The sequence below is a fragment of the Sander vitreus genome, chromosome 11 (genome assembly GCF_031162955.1).
Source record: "Sander vitreus isolate 19-12246 chromosome 11, sanVit1, whole genome shotgun sequence".
Taxonomy (NCBI): Eukaryota; Metazoa; Chordata; class Actinopteri; order Perciformes; family Percidae; genus Sander; species Sander vitreus.
Genome location: NC_135865.1, coordinates 13,876,894 through 13,904,791, shown reverse-complemented (window position 1 = coordinate 13,904,791; position 27,898 = coordinate 13,876,894). Strand labels below are relative to the sequence as shown.

General features: G+C 39.4%; 5 protein-coding genes and 1 non-coding gene across 12 annotated transcripts in view; 5 read left to right on the top strand and 1 right to left on the bottom strand.

Annotated features, from left to right (window-relative positions):
- Positions 1 to 2: 2 nt before the first annotated feature.
- On the bottom strand, positions 3 to 1,847 carry LOC144525729 (uncharacterized). The gene is made up of 5 exons (XM_078262783.1): positions 1,705 to 1,847; positions 1,366 to 1,466; positions 504 to 641; positions 276 to 397; positions 3 to 184 (listed from the first exon to the last, which is right to left on the bottom strand). Exons 1-5 carry the CDS (start codon positions 1,753 to 1,755, stop codon positions 111 to 113), a joined length of 486 nt encoding a protein of 161 aa, XP_078118909.1. The 5' UTR covers positions 1,756 to 1,847; the 3' UTR covers positions 3 to 110.
- A 43-nt stretch (positions 1,848 to 1,890) lies between these two features.
- trnak-uuu (transfer RNA lysine (anticodon UUU)) lies at positions 1,891 to 1,963 on the top strand. The gene has a single exon. It is a non-coding gene; the product is annotated as a tRNA-Lys (tRNA).
- A 470-nt stretch (positions 1,964 to 2,433) lies between these two features.
- hce2l2 (high choriolytic enzyme 2-like 2) lies at positions 2,434 to 4,324 on the top strand. The gene is made up of 8 exons (XM_078262782.1): positions 2,434 to 2,493; positions 2,577 to 2,619; positions 2,705 to 2,764; positions 2,878 to 3,033; positions 3,168 to 3,285; positions 3,630 to 3,808; positions 4,023 to 4,104; positions 4,186 to 4,324. The coding sequence occupies exons 1-8, from the start codon at positions 2,434 to 2,436 to the stop codon at positions 4,322 to 4,324; spliced, it is 837 nt and encodes a 278-aa protein (XP_078118908.1).
- A 1,153-nt stretch (positions 4,325 to 5,477) lies between these two features.
- hce2l1 (high choriolytic enzyme 2-like 1) lies at positions 5,478 to 7,155 on the top strand. The gene is made up of 9 exons (XM_078262884.1): positions 5,478 to 5,549; positions 5,645 to 5,696; positions 5,804 to 5,863; positions 5,963 to 6,115; positions 6,204 to 6,321; positions 6,462 to 6,640; positions 6,759 to 6,840; positions 6,929 to 7,053; positions 7,142 to 7,155. The coding sequence occupies exons 1-9, from the start codon at positions 5,478 to 5,480 to the stop codon at positions 7,153 to 7,155; spliced, it is 855 nt and encodes a 284-aa protein (XP_078119010.1).
- A 3,649-nt stretch (positions 7,156 to 10,804) lies between these two features.
- tra2b (transformer 2 beta homolog) lies at positions 10,805 to 17,798 on the top strand. 6 transcript variants are annotated; one of them, XM_078261746.1, is made up of 9 exons: positions 10,835 to 10,943; positions 12,779 to 12,958; positions 14,560 to 14,705; positions 14,799 to 14,961; positions 15,164 to 15,352; positions 15,442 to 15,557; positions 17,005 to 17,178; positions 17,312 to 17,382; positions 17,468 to 17,798. In XM_078261746.1, the coding sequence occupies exons 2-9, from the start codon at positions 12,947 to 12,949 to the stop codon at positions 17,476 to 17,478; spliced, it is 882 nt and encodes a 293-aa protein (XP_078117872.1). In that variant the 5' UTR covers positions 10,835 to 10,943; positions 12,779 to 12,946; the 3' UTR covers positions 17,479 to 17,798. The 6 variants fall into 6 exon arrangements, with proteins under 6 accessions (XP_078117868.1, XP_078117871.1, XP_078117870.1 ...); XM_078261742.1 differs by lacking the exon at positions 12,779 to 12,958 and having other exon boundaries at positions 10,805 to 10,943; positions 17,008 to 17,178; XM_078261745.1 differs by lacking the exon at positions 12,779 to 12,958 and having other exon boundaries at positions 10,805 to 10,943; positions 17,005 to 17,169; positions 17,315 to 17,382.
- Positions 17,799 to 21,478: 3,680 nt separating this feature from the next.
- Positions 21,479 to 27,898, top strand: part of igf2bp2a (insulin-like growth factor 2 mRNA binding protein 2a) — a 49,434-nt gene continuing 43,014 nt past the window's right edge. The window contains exons 1-2 of one of the 2 annotated variants that reach the window (XM_078261739.1): positions 21,479 to 22,029; positions 23,183 to 23,243. In XM_078261739.1, coding sequence (XP_078117865.1) covers positions 21,855 to 22,029; positions 23,183 to 23,243 — 236 coding nt within the window. In that variant the 5' untranslated portion in view covers positions 21,479 to 21,854. The remainder of the gene's footprint in view (positions 22,030 to 23,182; positions 23,244 to 27,898) is intronic. The other variant, XM_078261738.1, reaches the window with a different exon arrangement.

The window sequence follows — 27,898 nt, the reverse complement described above, 5'->3', positions numbered from 1 at the left end:
GACAAGGTTAAATAAAACATTTTATTAGGTGCAACAATATATATTATACAATTAATTAGGAATATCAAATGCAATTATAAAAACAAATCATTAATCTACAAAAAACCCATTTAATTTTCAAATAACTTCGGTTTGCCTCGATTTCTCTTTGATTTACCAGTTGGTGCTTGGATCAAAGCTTGTGCTGTTGGCAAAGAAAGATGGAAGATTACAAACATATACTATATTTAAAATAAAAGTTTACCAGTATGTAGACACCCCCATGCTCCCCTTACCAGCCATATTACGAGCCTTTGCCTCTGCCAGATGCTCTTTCACCTTAAGAATTTCAGCAGCGAGGCTTCTTGCCTTGTTTGTGACGCGCTCATTCCTTTCCTGCAAATCATGCCTTTGATTTCTTAAAGAGAATAAATATACAGTGACATTGTTATCAGACAGGCAACAAGTTTGGTTTATGCAGGGTAACTCTCGCTCTTCTCTCTATGTTTGTAACAGCACATTACCCGTCTTCAGAGGCTTGACTATTCGGTTGTTCAGAAAGGTGCCTTTCCTCTTGCAGCAGATGACCCAGATGCTGCAACGTATCAACAACTTCACTTTTTTCCCTCATCAAATCCACTCTCCGCTCAGTTTCTCTGGTACTGCAAATGAGAACAGGACTCATAAGAAAATATGAATGAACAAAGTCAACACTGTATGATGTGATAGTAGCCTAGTCTATATAGGGCCTTAAGTATTGTTTTGCCAACTTTAAGTGAAGCTATCGACTGTTGGGTAACAGGCTGAATAAAAGCAACTCAGGTTGATCATGTAAAAAGGATTTAGATTCACTTCCTTGAAGGGTGAAAGAAAACATCCAATAGGCCTATCTTGTTCACTACAGACATTCTGATCGGGATAGAAGATCCATCTGGGTCATATCGCCCAGCCATAAGGGCCCCAGAAACATGACAGAGATTAAAGATATAGTGTTTCAGGGACCAGGGTAAGCTTCCTTGTAACATTCATCCAAGAGTATGCTGAAATAATAATTAATTAAATAATAAAGTTAAACAAACTATAACAGCAAAGAGAAAAACACTTCACTTTGGCTTACAATGGCGTTTATAAAACTGAGATGGCAACTGTCAATTAGCGCCACAGTAAAATGTGAAATGTTAAACCTGAATTTAAACATGGGCCGAACGTTCAATACCGATAACCACCTTATGGATAATCACCGTGTGACGTATGCAAAACGCCACAGGCAGGACACAGGTGCTGAAGACAGAAAGTGTTTTACGTTCTAATCCTGAGACCAAATTCTCCTCAACTCAAGTTAACCAATCCAACGCTACATACAGACTTTAATAACGGTAACGTTACCATTGAATGATCTCTTCCTCAGTACTAAGTCTTTTCTGCTGGGCCTCCACCAGTTTGCGAGTGCTTTCTTGGATGGCATTCTGTAGCTCTTTGACCTGATCCTGCGAGAGGGGTGAAATTCCCACGTGAACATACCATACTTCGTTTTCTAACAAAGATGCAATAATACTCACTTTGCCAACATTAATGTAACGTTAAATGTAATTGTCCTTGGTCATTCGTAATGTAGTATTGACGTATTTCGTTGTAGCCACCGATTTCAAACTTTGCAAATTTAGGCTAATGTTAATTAACGTTACCTAGCTAGGTTAGGTTAGCTTCGAGTTAGCGTCAACCTACCGTAGAATTTACGTGTTTTGACAGAAATGCATGGCCAGAAAATGCGGTCATGATATCATGTAAAAAGTGGTTTTTAAAATCTCTGCCAGGACCTGCCGTATATGCCTACTGCTGTTCGTCATTTGTCTTATCAAGTAATCGTCTTTGCGTCGCTTTATATAAAGCACTTCCGGGTAATGTGTCAGAGCCCGGATAGCTCAGTCGGTAGAGCATCAGACTTTTAATCTGAGGGTCCAGGGTTCAAGTCCCTGTTCGGGCGGTAATGTTTTTTTTTCTTTTCATAACGTATTGAAGATGGGAATATGTTATTAACACATCGGTTTTGCGAGTGTTAATTATCATATGGAATTAGAAGCGCGGCATAGTAACTGTTGGTAAACGTAGCTTCAGTAGAAAGAAAACACCACTCCTGTTATATGTATCAGACATCCAAAGCCTAAAATTGCCCAAAAACCTGTGCCAAACAAACCATTTCATTTAAAACTAGTCATTGAAGTGGAGCTGTTATTACCCACAGTGAAACCTCACATTATCCTACTGTTGGAGTTGTTGTTTATGAATGAATCAAACTAATTTGGGGATTAAACTCACTCACAAACAAACAACAGTAACCTATAATTTATCTGAGATAATCATGGGTATTATCTCTGGACAGTGATTGGAAACACCTATAAAGCTAGGTGTTTGTGCAGGAAAAATGGCAACACTGAAGGCATCAGTCTGGCAAAGATGGAGCGGATTATCATCTTGTGCCTGGTTTCTACCTGTCTCTCGGTGGTACATGCTCAGGTAAATATGCATGGGATTGGAGTGGGACTGCGAACAGACTGCACCAGAATTGCAAACAACTTTGTCTGTCTTTTTTTTCGCAGAAATTTTTGTTCAGCCCAAATTGGGGCCCCATTGGCTATAAAGGTAAATGCAATTTGGATTGGATCTAAATGTTAATGTGAAACAGCAGTAAAAACGCACACGCTGACTAAAAACTCTCCTTTTTAAGAACGTGAAGAGTATGATGAGACAGCAATGGATGAAATCATTAAAGCTAATGAGTTCCAAGGTAAATTGCACACAATTTATTTGCATTTTTTGCAGTTTACACAACACGCTCTAACAAATGAGCTCCTGTTGCCATTTCCAGAATGATTTTATTTTCCATGATTTCTGTCTAAGCTTCCCGAATCATAGACGGCACTACCAGTCTCCGAGACGGAGACATTGCTGTTTCTTCTGGAAGGCGCTCCAAAGTCTGCTTCGCCCGTAGCTGCCTCTGGTCTAAGTCAGTGGATGGACATGTCTATGTTGCATATAGGCTCTCACCTGAATACTGTACGTCATTTTAGTTTTCTGTGTAAACAAATGCAATACATTACAGTTGGATACTTTTTTTGATTCACCAACTTTGTATTTGATGATTGATTAATTGTCTCCTCTCTGTCCACTCTGTCTAAACAAATGTCCAGCTGAAATTGAGACAAAGCTGATAAAGAAAGGGATGGAAAGCATAGAGAAAGGTACCTGTGTGCGGTTTGTTCCTCGGACTCACCAGCGAGACTACGTCGACATCCAGCCAAAGTCTGGGTGAGAGCATTTGCTTGGAAAGTTTGATCCCTGCAGTCTTTTTCAAAATGTTACTCCTTTGACTAAATGTTTTTTTTTCTTCCTGTGTGGAAGAAATGTGAAATGGGAGAGTTGAGTAGCAGCAGCTTTTTTTTTTTAGAAATATAATAATTATAAGAAATATATAATCTAAATGGATAAACCTTCAATTTAATATTTACTTTCCTCCTCTACGGTGCAGCACTAAACTCACTCCTTGAAAGTTGTTCTGATGATATGTTCTGTCTCTGGGTGTGTGTGTGTGTGTGTGTGTGTGTGTGTGTGTGTGTGTGTGTGTGTGTGTGTGTGTGTGTGTGGTAATCCAGGTGTTGGTCCTACCTTGGTGTGCGTGGTGGAAGACAGACCGTGTCTCTCCAGAGCCCTGACTGCCTCCGGGTTGGAGTGATCTCCCATGAATTCATGCATGCCCTAGGCTTTGTGCACGAGCAGTCTCGCTCTGACCGGGACAACTATGTCACCATCATGTGGCCGAACATTTGGAGGGGTAAATTTAAAGGGACGGGAAGGGGGGTGGCATTGGGGAATGAGTTCTCAACAAAAGGGTAAATTGAAGAATATTTATAATCAACTGCATTCTACAACACTTTTTTTAAAATGAGAGATGTAAAATGCTTAACGTTGTATACAAAATCAACAAAAATCCAAATGATTACTCACAAATATTTAGATTAGATAAAATATTTTCTGATTTCCATCAGATCGGTTGAGGAACTTTGAAAAATTTAAGACTGACAGTCTGGATCTACCATATGACTATGGCTCAATCATGCACTTTGGAATGTAAGTAATAATTATACATGTAGATCAATCAAGATATTATATTGTGGCTTATGTCTAATGATATAACATGGATATGTTTAGGTATGCCTACTCTCAGGATGGGGAGCCAACCATCATTCCTAAGAACAGCCAGAACAGCAAGGACATAAAACTGGGCCAGGCATCGACTCTCAGCCACATTGACCAGATGAAAATCAACAAGCTTTATAAATGCGGTTAGTACCAAACATCCTAACTAACCTCCAGTAATTATTTCAGAGCTAGTAACTGTATTGCAAAATGGGCAAATACAACCTTGTCACATTTTCTGTCTCTCTCTACGCAGGTGGCATGGATGAATACTAATCAAACTGATTAAATGTGAAACAGGAATGTGATAGCTAATATAATAAACTGATCTAAATCATGGAAACAGTTTCAATAAAGATTGATTCAAGCTTTCTATTAGCATGCTCTCTGTATGTTTTTAAACAAGACATGTCGCTGATGTTGAAAAGGTTGAGAAAACGAGCCGGGGTGTTTGTGTTGTCATTTCAAAATATCAGTAGCAGATTATTTGAATTTGAAGAAAATGTAACTTGCATGCATGCTTGCCTGCAGTTTTGGAAGAATTAAAGTACGGGTCATTTGATCACATTAAAGGAAAACTAGATGGAAGTGTGTTTTAATCAGAGGAAGACTAAAGAAAACACCTTGCTTGATAAAGAACCAATTTGTGATATGACAAGAATGTATCCATACTTGAAACCATGCACCCTTAACTCAGATACAGCAATATTATAGTATTATTCTTGCAGTGACGTAGGCAACATTTCATAAACTGCCAACAGATGGGATTCTTTATTCAGTCATTGCCCTTCAAATTGGCCCCTTGATAAAAAAGGAATAATATTTGGAGAAGGATAAGGGTTTGTTTTTATGTATTTACCTCTGTGACAAAATAATTGTTGTCAAGACAGTTATCAACTGATAGTTTATCGCAAAATCACTGGTTACCAGTACAGGCAGACACAAATTGCTGGTCTGTTGAAGTGGGTGGACAGTTATTCTCCGGATAGCAACTGCTGAGTTGTAGTACATCCAAAAGCAAAACACCTTTCTTCACTTCATTTCTGAAAGTGCTGAATCTTACATGCGCTAAGTACTGGGCACAAGTGAAGGTCAGAATTAGGACCACCTGTTACGGATCAGCAGTGGACTTGAGTAAATTACACACGTTGGATGATGAGGGGTCTTTAATCATGCTTCAACATAGAACATGTGCCCTATCAGTAGAAACCACTGGAGGAGAAGTGGGTATATATATTCAGTGGAGGCAAGGAGTTCATTTAGCTCTTGCACTGGAAGACTGTGGACCAAGCTGAAACACAAGAATGCTTTCTACCATGATCCTTCTGGGTGTCTTGTTTGGCTTGCTGACCCAGGTGTACACTCTACCTGTTAAGGTCTGTACCAAAATAACTTATTTTAGAGCAAAAGCCCCTTTTAGTCGTGTCATGCTTTGCAACTAAATGTATTAGAATGCACCTTTGTATTACAGAATTCTACTGGAGTGCATGAGGGAACAGTGAGGTTAAAAAGGAAATACTCAGGTGGGCTCTGGAAGAAGTTACTCTTACATGCATGTAAATCATACTCTTCATTTTAATTATAATGAAAAATGAGGGAGACTTGCATCTGTCTTTGTTTTTGTGTTCAGATGAAATTACAGACCGTAATGAAATGAATGCAATGGATCAAATCCTGGAAATCAATAGGAGTAAGTAAGCTGTAAATTATATGAAATTGTGCTGATTTAAGTTGTTTTATGATTTTTTTTAGAATACCCTGGACTCAATTAAATGATTTTTCTCATCAGGGTTGCGAGCCCCCCGAGGGCTGTCAATCAGAGATGGGGATATTGCCGCGTCATACATACGGAGTGCAATAACCTGCCCTGGCAATGCCTGTCTGTGGCCTAAATCAGTTGATGGATTTGTTTATGTTCCCTTCATGATCTCTCCACTATATGGTATGAATCTAAAGATTTAAAGATGTGTTGCAAATGCATTGGGAGTCAAAATCTTTCTGTTTAACTCAAACATTTGTTGTTGCTGTAGATGACATGGACAGAATCACCATAGAAACTGGGATGCAAGACATTGCTGCTGGAACATGTATTAAATTTGTTCCACGCACTCATGAAGTCAACTTTCTTGATATTCAGCCTAGATATGGGTGAGCATGACTTTTACATGTCTTGAAATTCTCTGCGTATATAGTCTCACATTGCCAGACCTATCTCCACAGCGCTGCAGAGGATGATTCTTATGCTAATGTGATGATGACACATGTCATTTCCGGTTTTGTACCCCAAGCTGCTGGTCGTTCCTGGGGCAGACTGGAGGAAGCCAGACCCTGTCACTGCAGACGCCTGGGTGCATGTGGTCAGGAGTGGCTGCCCACGAGTTCATGCACGCCCTGGGCTTTGTACATGAGCAGTCTCGCTCAGACCGAGACCACTATGTCTCAATTGTATGGAAAAACATAATGCCAGGTTTGGATGAATGATGACCTCCCAACATTGTGTCATTGCATTCAGAAAGCCCTGTCCACAAAGTTAGTCCTTTCCTCACCAAAGAAATTTTGTGTTCTATCTTTTTATCTTTTTACAGATCACATTCATAACTTCAGGAAACAGGTCACAAACAATCTCAATAGTCCATATGACTACAACTCTGTCATGCATTATGGAAGGTGAGCTGCTCTTTGAGGCAACATCATTTTTGGTTTTGCATGTTTTGCTGGGGTGTCACAATACCATATACTTCATTTCTCTCTCCAGATATGCCTTCTCTGAAGATGGTGGACCAACAATAATCCCCAGACCAGATCCTTACATTCCAATCGGCCAGCGAGATGGACCCAGTAATCTAGATCTTCATAAAATAAACGTCCTATATAACTGTGGTAGGTGAATTGACACAAATCCGGGTTGAAAAAACATCTCTTTCATTCAAAATGATTGATTACATTTTCTCTCTACTCCCCACTACAGGTGTTAATGAGTGACTGGATCCAGAGTGTTATTATTCAGGTATATTATGTTGTCAGCTGTGTAAAGTGGTTAATTGTAACTTGTGGTCTTTAGTAGATTAAATGGGCAACATTACATTACAGCAATTTCATCTTTCTGTGTTAGTATTTTCAATTATTATCACAGATTATAGTCTGTTCTTTTAGACTGTGTTTAGTCAGTTCTGGGTACAATTTACTAATCTGGGATACAGATAAAGTGAAATAAAGGGGAAAGTAACAATTAAAAGCAGTTTTTCTCTAAAATAGCTAAAATCAGCATACATTTTTACGTGCCTGCTGCTGCCAATTAGATCACTGCATCCAATCTCTGAATTAGTTTGTCTCATTTTCTGCCTCCTTCTCAGCTTCTACTCACTTTGAATAAAGAAAATGCAACAGTAATGTAATGGAGTATTAGTTTGTTTTACACGCTTTTTAAAGACTTAATTAGGAGAATTTCCTCGACACAAGGGACACTTCATCCAGTTTATCAGAAATAAATCCCTCCTGCATCTGATATGCTAAACTGAATTGGTGGCTTTAAAAAGTTGAAATACCCCGAATGTATGAAAGATGTGGAGCATTTTATGGTTTGAATGGAGTTTTGAGTGTACGTTCAGCATTTCTGTGTAGGATCCCGCTTATAACTCAAAAGCCACAAACATGTCTTTAGAGCAGTCTTATCTGCCAATCTTCAGTACCAAAATCCCAGCACTAAAAACTTAGACCTTGAATCCTGTTGTAACCAAGCAACAAATTTTGCAAATTCACAAAAACAAAAATTCAGTGTTAACTGCTGATCCAGGGTACAAGCGGCCGAAATGGGTTTCCTCAGGAGGGTGGCTGGCGTCTCCCTTAGAGATAAGGTGAGAAGCACAGTCATCCGTGAGGAGCTCGGAGTAGAGCCGCTGCTCCTTTGCGTCGAAAAAGAAGCCAGTTGAGGTGGTTCGGGCATCTGGTAAGGATGCCTCCCTAGGGAGGTGTTCCAGGCACGTCAAGCTGGGAGGAGGCCTCTGGGAAGACCTAGGACTAGGTGGAGGGATTATATCTCCAACCTGGCCTGGTAACGCCTCGGAATCCTCCAGTCGGAGCTGGTTAATGTGGCTCGGGAAAGGGAAGTTTGGGGTCCCCTGCTGGAGCTGCTACCCCCGCGACCCGACCCCGGATGAGCGGACGAAGATGGATGGATGAACTGCTGATCCATCTGACAGTGGTAATAATAGTATCAATTCATTTAAACTCTTATTACCACTGTCAGATGGATCTCTTCAATATAGATCAGACATACAATTTTTACCTTTTCAGTACAAAACCTTTATTAAAATTTCAAATCAGCATGTCATGAACAACTACCTTCTCAGGGGGGAAGAGGGAGAACTTTTAGGAAGGCCAAGTCTAAGAGAGATCTCCTACCACGACTAAGCATGTTTTTAAAGGTTCTTGATTGAAAACTGGCTCTTTTTATAACCTTTAGGTAACCTTCCTTGAACAGAGGTTCAGAAAACCTACAGGGAACGTTCTGTGATGGTTCTCTGAAGGTTTCAAAAAATAACCTTTAACCTTTGTATGTCTTTTTTTAAAAGACATACAGAGAACTTTTAGAGAACCTTCAGAGAACATCCCCTGGAGGTTCTCTAAAGGTTTATTTTTTACTTTAGCGTTAGTGCAACTGCAATCCCTCCTGCTCGCTTTCGGGAGGAGAGAGGGAAACGGTATGGAACTTATAACCGTTGTAGGACCTCGAAAATCAAGGGCAGCAACAGAGACTCAGACAAGAGCGGGACCGAACGGTGCTCTAAACCCGGTTTGCGGTATAACTTGTATCGGTTGAACTTAGCTTCAATAGCCGCTGAAAATACCGGGACCTCGCGGTGCTTTGTAGCCTACCTGGCTCGTGGTAATTATTTGCTGGCTAAATTTAGCTGCAATGGACGCTGAAAATACCAGGACCTCAGGGTGCTCTGAATAAGACCCACATAAACCTTTTCTCGCCTAAATTTAAATGTAAAGACCACTAAACGCGAAGGGTGGGAGGGCATTTGGCGCTAGGGTCTGCGAAGGCTAAATTTGAGTTGCTGCAGCGGCTAGCTGAAGTCCCTCTTCATCACTCAGCTACGACCACAACTATGTAATTCTGTGAGAAACACTGTACTTAATACACGTTTAACGAACAATATGTAACATCCAAAAGCATCAATTCACCCGCACTGTGATAATCTCTAGAACATTTGCCCACGCTGCTACTGAAAAGAGTAGGCTAGCCTATGCATATTTATGGCACTGATGGAAGTCAGTAAGGGACTTACATTTTGCATTTGTTTCTACTATAGACGGCGATATGTGCAAGATTAATAGGCATTAAAAGGCACTTTATATAGTTTACATTCATACCGTCTACGGTGACAATATGTTTAATATAATGTCAGTTCTTCGTTCCTTGTGGAGATCATGGCTCTGAATACTTCCTTCACTCCTACACACAGCATTTAAACTGTAAGTAGGCTACCAGTCTTTACTTTAGACAGCTGTCTTTAAAGAACAATAAAGTATTCACTGTCATCTATATTATGTGAAATTGCACGTAATATTTGCGATTTCTTCCGTGCTACATTTTATCTTTCAGACATAATGTGACACAGACATAATGACAAAAGATTTTTACACAGTATTAATAGGTATACATATATTAAAACAGACACCATGACAAAAATATATATATACAAATATATTAACAGGTACACATCACAACACATTGAATAACCAACCATGTCAAAAATCTGATACAAAAGTTCCTCTTCCTCAGTCCATGTTCTGGTTCTATGAGGTGTGGAGAGAAGAAAAAACTGTAACACCACAACACCCACAAATGGATAGTCTGTATATTTTTGTATTTGTTAATAGATGCTGTACTAATAAAGGGGTATGCTTGTTAAAGACAGAGAAACACAGTCACATACCAGGTACAAACATAAAACAAAGGTTATGACTAGTTATTGATTTCCACTGGATCAGAGTACTGCCATTTGCTGCCTGTTCTGCCAATCGCTGCCTTTCCATTTGGTAAATGGATATATATACTTTAAACACACACTGTATGACAACTGTGTACTTTTGAGGCCAGTTTATTTTATTTAACTCAATGTAGAGCACTTGTTGCTGTAATAATTAAATTGTGTATTGCACTTTATTTCTGTTCTGTTTCCTATTATCTGAAAACTGTATACAGCAAGGTTTTCTTTGTTGAAGTTTGAGGCAAGTTTATTGTGAGTGTATTGCACTTTATTTTTATACAATTCTGTGAAAAAAAATCTTCCCAGCCCTTGTCACATGACCAATTAATGTTTCCATGGTCACTATCCAAAATGTTGTCATCAGAGCCTATAGAAGATGTGTATTGTATTTTGATACAAAACATAAAAACAAGTGAAATTAATGAATGTGATGTGTTTTATTTAGCAAAATGACATTGTGTTGTTCTATCCCATCCAATATGTTCCTATATTTCTACGCAGATTTTCTGTGCTGTATTCTGATAAAAGTCGTTAATTCGTTAAGGACACAAATAATAAATAAGTAGGCTTTATTATGGAGGAATGTTGCTAGTAGTTGCGCAGGGGGAGGGGTTTATAGTAGTCGCTCGCTCGCTCGCTGCAGCACACAGACACACGTAGCCTACCGTTAATTGTAGCTAGCTGGTTAGCGCCGCGCCATAACAATCTGTCATTGCAATATATTCAGTGGTTCTAAAAATGAGCGATAATGACAAAGGTTACGGCGAGCGGGTACGTATGAGCTTTATGAAAGCGTTGTAACTTTTTTATGGAGCTAAATTATTCGGTTGTTTAGAACTGTCTTCACATTGTGTTGGCTAACATTAGCTAGCTATCTTAACTATCCAGTCTAAATATATCCCTGGATTATCTTTATTCTATAAAACATGAACATGCCAATTCGTAAGTTTGATTTGCTAATATTAGCTAAGTCAACTAAAATGAGCTCCAGGTAATGTAACGTTGACAGTAAATAATAGCGTCTGCTAATATCCGTTAGTTACGCTAGCTAGCTGTGTTAGCTAACGTTAGGCCAAAGACCGCAATGTTTAGCTATGCTAACTTTAACCAAACAAATTATTAAAACCTGCGGTTGTGATGAGTGGTTCAATGTATATCGTGTAATTGAAGGCATACATTTACCTAACGTTACGTTAGCAAATGGCGCAGAAACTCAACGGCTTTTACACCGCCGCCCGGTAACTCGCCGCCTCCAGTCATTTCAATGAGGGGAAGGCGGCATAGGCGAAGCGGTTCTGATTCTGGCTTTGGGGTATGAATGGACCTTTTTCACAGCAGACATTTTTGACTTGTCATAGTAGGAAAAGCACAGCTGAAATTGATAACCTTAACGATGGCTCAATTCCATCAAGTGTCCCAGTAAGCTATTTCAGTGAGTCAGCATGCACAATACCAGGGCCTCTCCTAAGTGGAAAGCAGCCATCATTAATGGTTTTGAATACACCTGTGCTTTTCCTACTATTATGTCAACATGTCTGCCGTGAAAAAGGTCTATAGAGTTCACTGTGCTGTAGACCTGGGCAATATGGCGAAAATCAAATATCCCGATAATTTTGACCAAATACCTCCATATTGCAACGATATTGTAGGTTTGACTAATGGTGCTTTCACACAATGAGATTTGTAATAAATAATCATCAGTAAAGTGGGTTTAATCACAAACGTTACATGGGTAATGGCAAATAATAGAAAAGCTAGAACACTCTGATAAAGTCAGAAAAATCAATTTACTGTAATGTAGCCTGTAAAACCAGGAAAAGACAACACTTATGTCATATTACGATTACAATATCCAAAATCTAAGACGATATATATAATCTTGTATCAATGTCAATATATTATCGATATATTGCCCAGCCCTACTGTGCTGAACTTCTGGTGGTAAACATCAGGCAGCAGGAACCGCTTTGCTTTTTTGGGAAACTTTGGGGTGGTTGCCACGCACCACGTGAACGTGTCCACAGTCAGCGCCATTTCCACGCTTCCCTTTCATTGTTTATTTAAGCAGCAGGAAAATACATTCTAGTAGCGTAGTGGCAACTTTCAAGAGACAGGGCCTTGAGTTGCTCACTCCTCATTTGCATGAAGTTGAGGTCCAGGCTACTTTATGCCAATCAGGGGTGTCCAGCTTAACTCGCCGCCTCTTGAAAACTTGCGAAAATCTTTTAAACTGACCGTTGTCTATCTAAAATGAAGGCAGATTCATCAACTGCATAGCTATTTCTCGCCTAAAATGTTTACAGTAATACATTTCGGTTAATTATTTGTGTAAGTTTTCAAACCAGCTACAAAGTTGGTCCATTTTGAAATCTGGGAGCAGACAGTGAAGCCTTCATCAAATCAGGTGCAGCCCTCGCGGTTATCGCAAGGTGTAGCCTGTTTTCTTTGCTTGTCTGTGGACATTGAAGAGAAATTGATAACTGCCAGTGGCAAGCCCATTAGGCGTCCAATGCTGGGAAGGGGGATTATTCCGTGGTCAAAAAACACCCCTGTGGACATGTTCGGTACGTACGTGTGTGGTAACTTGCCGCCTCTTGTCATTTCAGTGAGGGGAAGGCGGCAGAGGGGAAGCGGTTTAGACCCTGGCGGGAGGGGTATGAAGCAGTTGCCACCCACATGAACTCGCCCAGATTTTGCTTCGCGTGCTGAACTTCTGGTGGTAACTGCTGGGCAACAGGAAACTCTTTTAAAAGAGCTTTGCTTTTTTTTGGAAAATGCTCTTTCCGGTGAGGTGGGTCAGGGCGGTTGTCACGTGGCGGTGTGAAACCAGATTCTGGTTAATTCTTCAGAAGAAATACGTTAATTGGAAGTGACTGGTAGTAAATTGCATTTAGAGATGGAAGATAGGATCTCTATTGAGTGATGTGAATTTACATTTGCTTACATTAATCCTAAAATGTAATTATGGTATCTCTCATTTTGGGTTTGGGCGTGGGTACTTTCTGTAAAATGAAGCAACATAATGTTATTGAACAACAATGTAAAACGAACAGCCTCAAGATGTCATTTTAGTCACTTGCATTAACTCGCACATTCAGCCCTCGTGTTTCCCTTTGCAGTAATTGTTTTTTTTTATTTAATAAATAACTTCAAACTTTAAAAAAATTGTTTGTTTGTGCCACTGTGTTTGCGTTAAAGCAGTTTCTCTTTAAAGAAAATGTGTCTTTGCTCTTGATAAATTTCCAGCTTGCTCCCAAGATTTAATGCCTGCATCATCAGTGCTGGTAATGCAAGTCAATACAGATGGGTGGCAGAAGCATCTTGAGGTTGTTTGGGCTACATTAAACCGAGATTTGTGTGTGTTTTTTTTTAAATGAAGGCAATGTTGGTGGGGTTAAATCTTCAATAGGTTATTCACATTTAGTGGTTTGAAATACACTTGAATGCCTTAGAGGCCACTTTTCAGAAATTATGTCTGCAGTGTCTATTTAATATGGAAAACAATATTTATTGCAACAACAAAAAAAATGTAAAGCTAAAACTGAAAAGTAATCATGGCTCATTATTTTGTACTGACTTGTAAATGTATAGGACTGTTCTGAGGCTGAGAACCCTCTACACGTCTAACTGAAAGTGGCCAAAAGGACATTAACAGTGAATGTAGAACCACTGAAAGCGAAATATTGTAACATAAAAAAAATTGTATTATGTGGTCTTAAACATTCCAATGCATGTCATAAGATTATACACATTAAAAGTTGAATGCGGGTGCAGTTTTAATTGTAGTCATAAATTCTTCATCCTTTTCTTTTTCATAAAGGTTAAGATTGGACGAAGAAAATGCGGAAGAAGTCCACTTTATTTTCAATAATATGAAGCTCAGATGTGTGAAGCTGAATTGTTGAATGCATGCTAAAACATGACGAGGGAAGAAGTATGGGCAGTGTGAGATGGGGGAAGTAAGAAGAAGTAAAACAATTGAAGAAAGAAGAATAATGTGAAGTAATGAAGTTACAGAAATGAAGTTAAGGAAGTAATCTGGATAAGACCACCCGCTAAGTAATTTTCTGGTCTGTTTGCGTGCATGTTCTTGTTATTTTATACAACAGTTTAAATCATTACACTTTTACACAACTGACAAATTTCTGTTTTTTCATCATGTTGACAATTTAATTATATTGATTAATGTAATCCTATTGATGTCATATTATCCATGGCTACAAAAATAGCATTAACCTGAATTCCTAATCCACAATCCTAAATTCAGTTTTTCTGTACTTATGACAGGATAGTTTTTATTACTAAATAGAATTTTTAGGCAAATTTCTCATTTTGTCCTCTCATTGGTGCTGACAAGAGGTGTGTTGGTGTGTGTGTGGTTCGTTAGGAGTCTCGCTCTGCATCCAGGAGTGTGAGTCCTCGGGGCTCTAGGAAGTCTGCAAGCCGCTCCCCAGCTCGGTCGCCTGCCCGTTCAAAAGAAGGCTCCCGCCACTCCCGCTCCAAATCCCGGTCCCGGTCCAGGTCAAAATCTGGGTGGGTGAAACATATTTTTTTTTTTAACTCCACCCATGCCAGTTGACAGACTGGATATGTAAATGTGTGTTCTACATGTTTCTGTCTATACAGGTCCCACTCTCACCGTGGCTCACGGAGACACTATAGCCGATCTCGATCCCGCTCAAGGTCCTACCGCCGCCGATCTCACAGTAGGTCCTACAGTGGAGAGCGCCGGCGCAGGAGTCATAGCCGCTCACCGATGTCCAACCGTCGCAGGCACATCGGCAACCGAGTAAGTGCTCAATGGCCGTTGTAAGGTTTGCCATATTTTAAAAGTCAATCAGCTTTGCTTGTGTTCTTTCTGCATAATGTATGAAAATATTCATCCTAGATCCTAAACACTACTATATAATGATTCAGAATTTAATACTAAAGAAACTCCTTGTTTTGATTATAAAGGACTCTTCAGAACCGTAATATCTTTACAATTGCAGGCTAATCCAGACCCAAACGGTTGCGTGGGAGTGTTTGGCCTGAGCTTGTACACCACAGAGAGGGATCTGAGGGAAGTCTTCTCTAAATACGGCCCCCTGGCGGATGTCTCTATTGTGTATGACCAGCAGTCGAGGCGTTCCAGGGGCTTTGCTTTTGTGTACTTTGAGAACACCGGTGATGCCAAGGAGGTATAAGAACATGAGTTGGAAAAGGCCCCTGTCAAATATTTTCTGGGTCTAAAGAGGTGATTAATATGTATTTGTATGTTCACTGTCAGGCAAAGGAACGAGCAAATGGCATGGAGCTGGATGGTCGTAGGATCAGGGTAGACTTCTCCATCACAAAAAGACCTCACACCCCAACCCCTGGAATCTACATGGGCCGACCCACATAGTAAGGCATCTGAAACATACTGTGTTTGTGTGGAATAATTAGATAATCTACCAAAGATGAAGATGAATGCTTATAATTTCTTAAGTAAAACTTCTGAGTGGTTTTCTTACAAATAGGCCGTTTTGGAATATATGGTCAAATGTGTTTGCCCATTAGGAGCTTATATTACTGTATTTTATCTGGACCCAAGGTTTTGGGCCAATTTCGACAATGTTATTCAATCTACTGTGAACAATATGGACATCAAAATCATCCAATTTGTCCGGAGGAAAGGCTCACTGATGTTTGAATGCCACACAACCGTGCTATAGTCACTAGTGTTATCACAAAAAGCATAATATTGGAAACTTTTAAGCTAAGTCCATCAGTAGTGATTCGATTCAGCCCAGGTTGCTTTAATTTGCTTTAATTAATGTGACATATTTAGCTGGAAAAGAATCTTAGTTGTGTAATTATAGAAGAGGTGAGTAATCACTTTATCTAGAACTATATGTGTAATGTCATAAACAGAAATTGTCTTATTAACAAATTTTTTTTTTTTAAAGTTATAAAATAAATGCAAAATAGAGCCCTTCCAACTTCCAGGTACATTTAGTTTGTTTAAACTGTACCAGATACAGATGTCAGTCAGGTGGAAATAATTACTTAATATAATTAATATAATAACAGATTTGGTGAAACAGGAGCACTTACATTGGGTTTCCTTATTTTTTTTTTAAATACAATTTGGGCTGAAAATTAGGTCTACTCATACAAAAAAGTTTTTTATTACTAGCAATGGGTAAACTTAAGACCTCGGCAAGGGAATGTTTTCATATAAATGGAATGGGGAAAAAACTTTTTTAAATACCTGTTATAAAGTAAATTGAAAGGCTTTGAGTGTCCCACCATGGCCTGATCATATGCTTGCTAAAGCCACATACATGGCTGGATAGTTCTGCTCAGAGAGAGTATTAACAGCATCATCAGCGTTTATCGCAGACTTGAGAGATACATTTCAAGTGGAGTCTCTTTGCTATAACATTAGAATAATCAGATATTATATAGGTGGTTCGGGCATCTGGTAAAGATGCCCCCTGGGCGCCTCCCTAGGGAGGTGTTCCAGGCACGTCCAGCTGGGAGGAGGCCTCGGGGGAGACCCAGGACTAGGTGGAGGGATTATATCTCTAACCTGGCCTGGGAACGCCTCGGGATCCCCCAATCGGAGCTGGTTAATGTGGCCCGGGAAAGGGAAGTTTGGGGTCCCCTGCTGGAGCTGCTACCCCCGCGACCCGACCCCGGATAAGCGGATGAAGAAGGATGGATGGAGATATTATATGTGACATAATGGGCACCTGTCTTTTTAAATTGAGATGGAATGAATTGTAATAATAAAATAAAACATAACTGTAAATCTAATTGTTAAGTAAGAAAACAAAATCTGATCTTCGTATTGTCTTCTGTGTAGTGGTGGTGGTGGTGGTGGTGGTAGTAGTAGTAGTGGAGGTGGTGGAAGTGGTCCAAGTGGTCCTCGCCGCAACTCACGAGACTACGACCGTGGATACGACCGCGGATACGACCGAGGATACGACAGAGGCGGCTATGAACGCTATGACGACCGGGATCACTACAGGTCATACAGGTGACTTATGTCAATCTTTTCAGAATAGCCTGCAGATTATCAATAGGAAATGTATTCTTAACTTGTGGTATTTATTTTTTAATATCCTCTGAAGTAAAAAAAAAAAAATGTGTTTAATTTTGTCTTGTTTCAGAAGGCGATCTCCGTCCCCATACTACAGAGGGGCTTATAGGTCTCGGTCCAGATCGCGGTCTTATTCTCCCCGTGAGTCCTTCATAAATGATCCACTCTTTTTATTGAAGCATTCAACAAGTTGCAATGTTTCTAATGACTCTGTTTTGTTTCACAGGTCGCTATTGAACGTTGCTGTCAAGCCCCTCCACTTCCCACACACAGACAGGAAATGTTTGAGTGGAATGATTGATTTCAGAATAGATCTTCTTTTTTAAGGTGATCATCGCACTTGCTAACGTACATGACCAGTATGTGTTTACTGAGATCAGTAGTGTCATTTGACATGACTCGAACTGCCCCCTCATGATTTTAATTTTAAATGTATAGGCCACATCTGTCGTAAAAAATATATTCATGTTTTTATTCATGTTTTTTTTTTTATACAAATTGAGTGAATGTTCCATCTTTGAGCACATTAAAAGGAAGATGCATTTTTTTTTTTCTCACTTTGACTCATGTCCTTCCTAACTATACTTTAACCATTTGATGCTGCGAAGCTGTTATAAATGCTGTAAGATGAAGGCTTTAATACACCCTTCTTGTCTGTATTATATGTGCTGATTTCTACAGCATTTTAGTTCTCAACTTTAAAGTGCATGTCTTTTCTACAGTTTTTCTGGAGAGCCATTAAACTGTCAAATCCACAAATGAATGACGACATGAACTCACTTATCAAGTCTAAAATGCTTTCATCTTATAAACTAAAAACTGTCAAAATGTTTCCAAGCTACCAGTTAAAAACTGAAAATGGTAAAGCTGGTTTTACACCGCTGCGCGGCAACAGCACTGGCTACAACCTACCTGTAAGAGTATACCAGCGGTAATCTGTGCATGTTCACGTGGGCAGCAACCACTTAATACTCCTACTGCTGTGAACAACACCGCTTACACTCTGCTGCTTTCCCCTCATTGAAATGACTGGACCAGCAAGTTACTGTGTGGTGGTGTGAAACCTCCTTAAACTAGATTGATTTATCCAACTAACTGACACAGATTACGTGAGTGAATGTGGTGAAATACATTAGTAAAGTTCCAGTTTATCTAACAACCCCTGGGGAAACTATCAAGAGAGATACATATTCCCTTAGCCTGGTTCCAGATCTTTGAATCTTTGCCTGCATCTCACATGTTTTCATTAATTTAATGGTGTGAAACTAAAAGGCAATTCAGTTTGATTATCAGGCTAATATTCCCTGACCAGAAGCTGTAATTCTGAATTATAAAACAGGCACAAGTTTAAACTAAACTATATATGATTTGTTGGCTCTCTTTATAGTCCACACACTTGGAGGATGACTAAACAAATTAACGAGGACAACTTATCCATAAGCAAATGTAGCTAAACGTTAATTTCAGGTAAACTAAACTACTACTCAACATGTGGTGAAGCAAGACCTGCCAGGTCTAACATCTACCCCTGCTGGTCACACAGGAGTCCAAACTTGTTCCAGTGTTCATGACATGCAGTACAGTAATAGTCAGTGATAAACTGAATGACTTGTTGGAGTCTTAGTCTACTGTAGTCTGTAGATGCAGTTTAAAGGGTCTGTTTACCAACACTATTAAAACAAACCTCATATATAGTGGGGGCAAGCAAATGTTTTATTTGTCCATGTTTTGAAATGTCCATTGTGAGATTTTCTTCCTGTACCCCAATACAAAAGAAGGGAATGTATTGCATTGTGGTGCTCACAGCATTTTTGCAATGTGAATGAACTAACCCTTTACGTAATGTATGATAGTATTAGCAATTTAAAGGTATTAGGTATCCTGTAGTAAATATATTGATGCAATAATATATAAGATGTAGTTGAATGTAAATTGTCTCTACTATTCTTTCTATTTTTTTTTCTTTTTAAGCTTTTAGCATATCTTTTGCATGTACAAAATATAGGCAAGTCAAATCTAACAAAAAAAAGTAAACAATCATTGAAACTGCCAGTTCCTCAAAACTGTACTTGTGTGCAATGCTTGAGTAAATAGCTACTTAACACTTATTGCATGTTACAGAAGAATGGACATTTGAGACAGTCTAGATATTAATAGGACTGTGTAAACTGTTATTGTACTATGTTCTATCCCACAGGGGATATGACAGTACAACCAGAAACTTGTAAGGAGGATGTAAACTGTCATTTTAATTCCAATTCAATACTAGTTTGTTTCTTATGCTGTTGTTTGAACAGCATTTGTTAACACGTATCCCATCTTACCTCGTCTTTTTAACAGTTTTATGAATGTAGTTTTGTGTTTTTATCTATGGTTTTATTCATGGGTATTTATTTCCTATGTTGTGGTAATCCGCTTTGGTTGATTAGAATGGGGGTTTTTCTGTTAAGAAAGTAAAATGTAGTTAATCATTAACACAGAAAATGTGATTCAGCAGTATGATAGAAAGGAAAGCAAAAAGACACTCACACAGTTGACCACACCTTGGAAACTGCATCAGCCTATGTCTTTCCCCCTTCTACCACAAGTCTACATGCATGTGTGTATTTGTTTTGGTCAGCAGGTCGCTCTGTGTTCCCTAAATGTCACATCCCTTTCAGTTGTGGTTCATTTTCCTTTCTGAGTGGAAATCATTTTTGGGTGGTTGCACAATTTGCTAGCATACTGACCTAATTGGGCATAACATGTTAACAAGAAAGGATGCAAACAAATCCAGAGTGTGAGGTAAAGTTGATCTGCTTTTTGTTTATCCAGTTAGAAAAGTAAAAAAAAAAAAAAAAAATTAAAAAAAATTGTAAAATGTAACTGATATTAAGTAAAATGGTAATTTTGTTGGCTAAAGTTAAATTCCATAATTGGATATTGTTAATTTTATAAATCATGCATTAATGTCAAGAGTTGCAAAAGTTAATATAGTAATCATTTAGTGCAGTAAATGAAATGAATGGGTCATTTATTTGAACTCTGAATAAGTCTCAGTTAGCAGCAGAGAGGCTTGCAACAACTGTGTTAGCATGTCATCAGGAAAGTAACTAGAGAGCTGTTTTGTAATTAGGCCACAGCTTGGACATTCCTCTGTTCACATGCTGACGTAAACAAGGCGAGAAATGGTCGCTCCTACTGCTGGCACTCTCTCCACTACAGTAGGGTGGCAGTAATGTTCCAAGGCACAGGCTAGTCACATGTAGAAACACTCAAGTGCTGTAGCCAAAGGCTCCTCCCCTTGGTAACTGGTGTAGGTACACATACATGCATGAGCACTGCAGCCTGTCCCCCATCGCCATGCAGCTCCACAGCCCTTACATTTCAGATTTTGTTTTGAAATCCACATTTCTTACCTATCTACCTACTTAGCTTCCCCTCCCAAACACCCACATACACACACCTACATCACACAAAAAAGATGCTGTACCATGTCTGTAGCCTGGAGTATGAGCTCAGACTGGCTGAGTGACACTGCATAGAGGGCGCCTCCCCCATGCACAGATAAAACTGAGGGCCAGGAATCCCCTCACGTCTCCTTATCAGCATCTAAAAATAAATATTTGCTCAGTTTTACACTTTGCAGTTGGATCCATTAGCACTATCCACAGGTTGAAATGCAAAGCAAAAAGTGCCATCGCCATTAATAACATTGTGTAAAGCTGCAGGTCTGAGGCCTTAATCAATTGCCCTTGATATGGATGTACAACAATAATGTTTATTTCAATGCTATTTCTACACAAGGACAGAATGTAAGAATGGCTGTTTTAAGGTTTCACTTTCTGTATTGTTCAATAGCCTTTATTTTTTTTTTTTTTTTTTTTTTTTTTTTTTTTACTGTGTTATAAATGTAGCTAAATTCTACAAGATCAGAAATATTATCACAAATATTTTTTATAGGATAATATCTCAGGCATCCATGGTGAGGTTTGGACCCCCTGCGTACACCGTTTCATAAATCCATATTTCTGTGTCTCTCATAAATAAATAAAAGGCACACTGTGGAGATCAGTGACACTGTTTGGGTCGACAAGTACAGTGACAACGACTTGATTTTCCGCACAGTAGCCCTTTTTTCACTCCCCCAGCCTGGAGGGACCCAAGGCACGGCCCTTATTATAATTTGATGAAATAACCCCTCTGCCTCCTTTAAGCCCATCCCTTTGCTGAATGTACCCAGTGATCATCATGCCACTTCATACCCCAACGTACTTTCTACGATGGAGAACCAGGAGTGAATCCACATGCACCTCCAAATGTTTTTTCTTGTGATTTTTAAGGGAGATTTTATTTAGAGGCGGTGCTTGTTGGCTCCAGAGTAGCGTCGTAACGACACTTTTTCCCCCAGTCCCTGTTAAAAGAGTTAGACCGGGCCAGAGTTGGTGCTGGGGGGTCGCCTATAGTTTAGTAATTTCCTGGGGGGTAATTGCTGCGTTTTTTTTTTTTTAAAAACCCATCAGATTTTCTATTTTCTTTTCTTTTTTCTTTTTCTTCTTTTTTACTTCTCTGAAATATCGCCACTCTCTCACTCTTAAGATCTGATACCCCTTCGAGATTTTTCCTTTCAGATCATGAACAAACTATATGTTGGGAATTTAAGTCCTTCGGTCACTGTCGATGACTTGAAGGAGCTCTTCGGGGAGAGGAAGCTGCCAGTGGCCGACCAGGTCCTACTGAAATCCGGCTATGCTTTTGTGGACTTCCCCGATCAGAACTCGGCCATAAAGGCTATAGAGACTCTTTCTGGTAAGTGTGGATTTGATAAGTGATGCTGCTGGTGACAGGAAAAATTCACAGCGAGTCAAACTGCAAGATCAGGTTGAAAAAGCCATAGTTCACTATATCCGAAATGTGAAATATTAATCATTGCTTGTGTTATTACTATTTTTGTGGTGTTGTTCGGGACAGTGTTTGCGATCACATCCGTGTGCCATCAGAGTTTAGATGAACGCTCAGCCATGCACGCTCCAACAAAAATTGGATAATTTATCGATCACAGGACACACTCAGGGCTTTAGTGCCCGTTTGCCTTAAGAAAACCCGAGCCGTCCTAACGTTATTAACGCGCACAATAACCTATATTTTGGAGATTCCGATAGTGTGGGGTGCTACTTTGCAATCACCCACTGGAATGTATGGGTTGGTCTGATGGTTCGGGTAGGCATAATTATTTTTCACTTATTTTTTATCTTGATTTTATTGAAGAGAGCAGAGCGAAGCGACCGCGGAAAACTTGTCAGATCCATGTTCCTCTGATGTCTGGGTATGTTTTTACGAGGTGTCTTGGAGGTGGGTCATGGGGGTCCGGAGGAAAGAGCTAATAAACAGGTAGCTGAGGGGGGACGAGGTGAGACGCTAATTCCGTGCTGCGCCAGGCCACTCATAAGAGTAACGAAACCCCGTGTTCAAGCTTCGCCGAGGAGCGCTTCAAATTCACTCGCGGCTGGGTCAACAAGGAGACTTAAGAAACACCCACCTAGAATAGAAAGAGTACAAGTCATTCTCCTTTCAAACCATCTCTTCTTTGATGTTGCATTCTTTACTGAGAGCAGAACAAATACCCCTCATTGCACTGTGGAGGGTTGTGGGAGTGGAAAGCATGGCTGCCCATTTCACCCCATACTATAAAAGCTTAAATGCTTCATTTTGGCGCCGATTCCCTTCAATTGCGACCCTCAAAATGTCACACTAGTTGTTTAAATCCTAACATACCCAGTTTTTTCGCCGCCGTGCGCACAACGCGCCCGTGTAGAGTACTTTTTTTAGGGGTTGGCTGTTTGAATGGGGACGCACCTACTTGGTGAAGTGATTCAAAGTGTTGCTGTATAGGCCTACCAGCTTGCATTGTTGCTTTCATGACACACAGCTAATGTTACGCTATCAATTTTCGTCCCTACAGGTAAAGTTGAATTACACGGAAAGCTGATAGAGGTAGACTACTCTGTTCCCAAAAAACTAAGGTAGGCCTACAATCAGATACACACACACACACACACACACACACACACACACACACACACACACACACACACACACACACACACACATTGTGACTTACGCCTATACTGTGCCCCATGGCATACTGTGTGTGACCTGTAACCTTCCGCTGTGAAATATAGCTCGCAGATTTCCCTCTTCTCTCGGCGTCTGTGTGTGGTTTTTAATCAGGCTGTTGTGGTTTTATTTCCTTGCGATGGAAATGTAATTGCATGACAAATTAACAAAAGAACGAAAGCGACAAAGAAACAGTTTAGTCCCAACATCCGCAGAACACACGGTGGCTGCTGCCGTATCGCGTGATCTGCAGCAAGGCCTATCCCACTGTAACACACACACACACACACACACACACACACACACACACACACACACACAGTGCATACATGTAGGCTAATAATTGCATCTTAATTGAATCTCTCATATAAGCTGTAATCAGAGTTTGGCTACTTTATTTGTTTTTGCACAAGGCTGTTTTCCCTGTATGTAAGCGATAACGTTAGGTTTCATTATTGACTGTAACACTGCATTGCACGATGAGTTGCATACCAATAAGCTGAGCTTCTCCTTTGGTTACATGGACGTGCATGTATGTATGTGAGAAACACGTATTGTGTGTGTGTGTGTGTGTGTGTGTGTGTGTGTGTGTGTGTGTGTGCGCGCGCGTACACAGTAGGCTATGTGTGCGTGCGCAAGAGAGAGAAAAGCTCGAGTTGAATGTATGTAAGCAAATCTATAGCTTAACCCTTAACTCCATGACACACATTATGTGCTTTTGTATCAATTTGTCCATGCAGTGTGTACAAACACAGGAAGTCCACGAGCTATCAATTGCATGGAAATAATAATTAAACATTTTCGCCCTGTGCGTAATGCGTTATAAACACATTCGTTTAATTGCAGATATGCAGCCTACACTCTTGTATAGCTCCACCCTTTTTCACAACAATGCCTTTGGCTTTAGGGAAAGACGACATTGCGTGACAGAAAGGTAAATATTCAAGCCCCTTGTGGAGGAGCACGTGACCCATACTTTATGCCCTTCCAGCACAGTCCTCCCCCTTCAGTGCACACTTTCCTGCATTACAGCTCTCGCCTCTTTTTTTTTTTTTTGCCGTGCCACACCGTAGAGAAAAATCTGTACGTTTGAAAAGTCAAATGATCGAGCTGCTATGTCGTTTCCTAGCTGTATGGCTCGACATGAAGGCGTTTTGTAAGCTGCAAGGCGCAACATGGTGTAAAAGCCTGCGCCACTCCCCACAGTTTGTGTGCACGTAGGCCATGGCAATGTTGGAGAGCCTCATAATGGCTGCCATGATGGCCCTGCACTCTGCACGGCTATAGGCGGAATCAGATGGAGCAAATGTCCATACATGTGCCTGCATGTGTCCAATCGGTAGTGTTTGGAGCTGCTGGACGCGTGCACGTTCTAAACAGGCCTTTAAAGCGAAATCTTCGCCATATCAGTGAGGTCGACGTGAGTGCAGCGTACGACACGTACAGGTGTTCATTTTGAATCAGTGGAAACTGGGCGAACTGGTGAAACTCCATATTATGATAATGGTGATAATTACATTTTTATGTTAAAAAGCTTTCTACAGTTTTTCTGTCGTTATTTAGAACGGTTGTCTATTATTGCGGAAATATTTACATTGATTTAAAATGTAAAGATATCTTTTTGTTCTACAGTGAATATTATAGTCTATTTGTCGTAATTTGTAGAGGTCTACATAATGCAAATGTTCAATCTAATTAATAGTTCTATAATTTTAATCCATTCTGTCTCAGAGAAATAACGTTTATTTTTAACAATACAGGTTTAGAATACTCAGAATACTGTATTTTCTTTATGTTATTTCTAAATCCTGTATTTAGATAATAATATGAGAATTATAGGTATTGTTATGGATTTGATTTTAAAATGGCTATATGTATGGTTACTACAGTGACGGGGCTTGAGAAGTCAACCAATCACCAGTTTTTGTTTTATCATTTAGGAAGTAGTGTGTGAGCTCATCTTTAGGCCTTCTGGCATTTCTTGGTTTTGTGGCTCTGCTGTAGTTGCAGCTGCTATTTGCTGTGCCACTGTTTATTTATATTATTCTGTTGTGCTTTGTTGTATAATGTCTTCAGTGTGCTAATAGGCATAGTGGGAATAACTATTAAATTATGTATATTTTAAGGGCAAAACATGTGATTTTTTTATTCTTGTAATAACATTTAGTTTGTTAATGAGTTTGTTCTGTAAAAAGATTGGGCCTTTTTAAATGCAACTTTGAATAACCTATAAATGATAAAGGTATGAATTGTTGTAGTTTTGAATAGTATTTAAATGTCATTTCACTAACATGCATTTTGATATTTCAAATTGGTTCAAAAGTGTCAGCCTTTATATTATTTTGATAGAAGTAATTTAAGCTAAAGTAAACTAGCTTTTTGATTTTATTTGTTCCAACTTGTGAGGCTTCTTGTCATGGACAATACAAAATAATAAGATGCACTTCATCAGTCATTTTAAATAGAGTTTTAGAAATTATCTGGGTTATTTTTTATAAAAAATTTGATTTGACGGTGTTATAAAAATGTAGGTTACTTAATGTTAATTGATCCTGTATTTCAGTGCTGAGACAACTGTTATTCAAAATAATAAACTATTATTTTAAATTAACGAGTAAACTATTTATTCTGATACATGTTCTTTAATTATTAAGATCACCTGAGCTTATTATGTAATTGTAGGTTTTATATATAAACTGTTAAATCGTTCAATGTTGAAATAATCAATACAAACAAAACTCCTGAAACATGAGAGAAAATAAGTGTATTTATGTAGAATGTTAATGTAATGTAAATTATTATTAATTCTTTAATTGATATGGTCTAAATTTGATTGGAAGAATGGCTTAGTTTAAGAAGAGAATTTAGTTTGTTTGCTAAAACCTTAATATCTTTCTTGCATTTTGCTTATGTATTTTTGTTGTGTTATATTTTGATAACAGAAAACAATATCTTTCTCACCCTGGTTAAGTTTCCTTGTTAAGCAAAGCATGTGGCTGAGTCTCTGCAACGCAGGAAACAGACTGTGACTTGGGGTTAATTGATATTGGTGCTACATAAACAATATGCTGTGTTGTTTGACTGTTAAATAGGCGAGGAGATGAAAGTGTGGACAAAGCAAGTAACGTGATCCCTCTCTGTTAGCCTGATCAATGAGTAATATTAAGCATGTGACGACAGCCTTGTTGTGGGGTAAACATATTTCATACTGTCCTCCTGAAAATTATGCAGGTTTATACTTGATTGGTTAGCCATAACAAAACCAGACCTTTCTCCTAATTATCTCTCTACACCTTTGACTTAAGCTGGAGTGAAAATGTGCTCCAATAAACTGGTGATGAATTTGTGATTAAGTGCTAACTTTTGTTCATCACAATAAACACTAAATTGTTTGTGCTCTTCATATAAATCTAAGTCTGCAGCTTAATATTGTTTGATAAAGCTAAATTGATTGCAAAACCTTTTTCCTCACAAAAGGATACAAACCAAGACATGGGTGTAAACATCTGCATTGCACCATAGTGGTGCACATGTGTGTGTTGGGTCGTGAGTGCACACTGAGTCAAAACAGCGAAATACGATAGCCATCAGTTGATCCACTCTGAATCCATTAATACTCCCCAGTTGATCCTGGTGTAGGGGAAGCGCTCCAATTCCGACTCCGGTTTTGTCCGGGGTGATAGCAGGAGGCACTACACTGCTCCCTCTTAAGCCACATCCGCTGCACCCTTCTCCTGACTCCTCATGTCTCCCCTCACCTGTCTGTGAGGAGGGGTCCCTCAAAGTGATCTGTTTGTGGTGTGGCGAGTAGATGCCCCAGGTGTCTCTCAACTATGCTCATTTTCTGCCTTAAAGAGCATTGTCGGTGTCTTTTTAAGTTAAGGTTGGTCTGTCTGAGGTGTTTCACTCATTAAGAGTGAAAAAGACTGGTGGAAAATAATACTCATGAGGTGTAAGAAATGGATGCCAAATGAGAAAGTTCTTCATTAGCACTTCCAGAAAAAGAGAGAGACTATTTCTTGTCAGGTATGTGCTCAGGCATTTTATTTTGACTGTGTTCAAGCTGCAGCATTTACATTTTAGCCCTTCTTCCAACATTGCTATATTTGTATAGCAATTATTAACTTTTTCATGAAGGTGTATTTTCCTATAGTCATAACAGACTTGCCTATGCAACAGGGTATATAGCTTAAGGGAATGGCGAGTTAAGAGGTGAGAGCATTGTAAATTCATTGTGTGTCTATCAGACCTGTGGAATTGCTGTTTAAGCTCCCAGAGAGTTGGAATCTGTTTTTTTTTTTTTTTTAACCGACATGCTTGTGCATTACAGCAGCAACTGTAGATATTCATTTCTCAGTAAGCTGTCATTCACATTCTGCCCCAACCTGTTGCATGAGTAATATGTCACTGCAGAATTACACTCATTACAACTACGAGTTAAGTAATCAGCTAGATGACTCTCTGGAGCAACAGTGAGTAAGTGTGGCCGGTGTGGCCAGGATGAGGAGGATTTTTTCTTTAATACTAAATCACCAAAATCTAAAGGTGATGAGAGGTGAAG

Bases quoted from the DNA above. Each gene is read 5' to 3' on its own strand.
- LOC144525729 (XM_078262783.1), bottom strand. From the start codon at position 1,755: ATGACCGCATTTTCTGGCCATGCATTTCTGTCAAAACACGTAAATTCT. The intron at 1,467-1,704 runs GTAGGTTGACGC...CCCCTCTCGCAG, and splicing joins CAAAACACGTAAATTCTACG to GATCAGGTCAAAGAGCTACA. The intron at 642-1,365 runs GTAACGTTACCG...TCTCATTTGCAG, and splicing joins GAGGAAGAGATCATTCAATG to TACCAGAGAAACTGAGCGGA.
- hce2l2 (XM_078262782.1), top strand. From the start codon at position 2,434: ATGGAGCGGATTATCATCTTGTGCCTGGTTTCTACCTGTCTCTCGGTG. The intron at 2,765-2,877 runs GTAAATTGCACA...TTTCTGTCTAAG, and splicing joins TAAAGCTAATGAGTTCCAAG to CTTCCCGAATCATAGACGGC. The intron at 4,105-4,185 runs GTAAGTAATAAT...GGATATGTTTAG, and splicing joins TCAATCATGCACTTTGGAAT to GTATGCCTACTCTCAGGATG.
- hce2l1 (XM_078262884.1), top strand. From the start codon at position 5,478: ATGCTTTCTACCATGATCCTTCTGGGTGTCTTGTTTGGCTTGCTGACC. The intron at 5,864-5,962 runs GTAAGTAAGCTG...TTTTCTCATCAG, and splicing joins AATCCTGGAAATCAATAGGA to GGTTGCGAGCCCCCCGAGGG. The intron at 6,841-6,928 runs GTGAGCTGCTCT...TTCTCTCTCCAG, and splicing joins TCTGTCATGCATTATGGAAG to ATATGCCTTCTCTGAAGATG.
- tra2b (XM_078261741.1), top strand. From the start codon at position 10,911: ATGAGCGATAATGACAAAGGTTACGGCGAGCGG. The intron at 14,962-15,163 runs GTAAGTGCTCAA...TTACAATTGCAG, and splicing joins GCAGGCACATCGGCAACCGA to GCTAATCCAGACCCAAACGG. The intron at 17,179-17,311 runs GTGACTTATGTC...GTCTTGTTTCAG, and splicing joins GATCACTACAGGTCATACAG to AAGGCGATCTCCGTCCCCAT.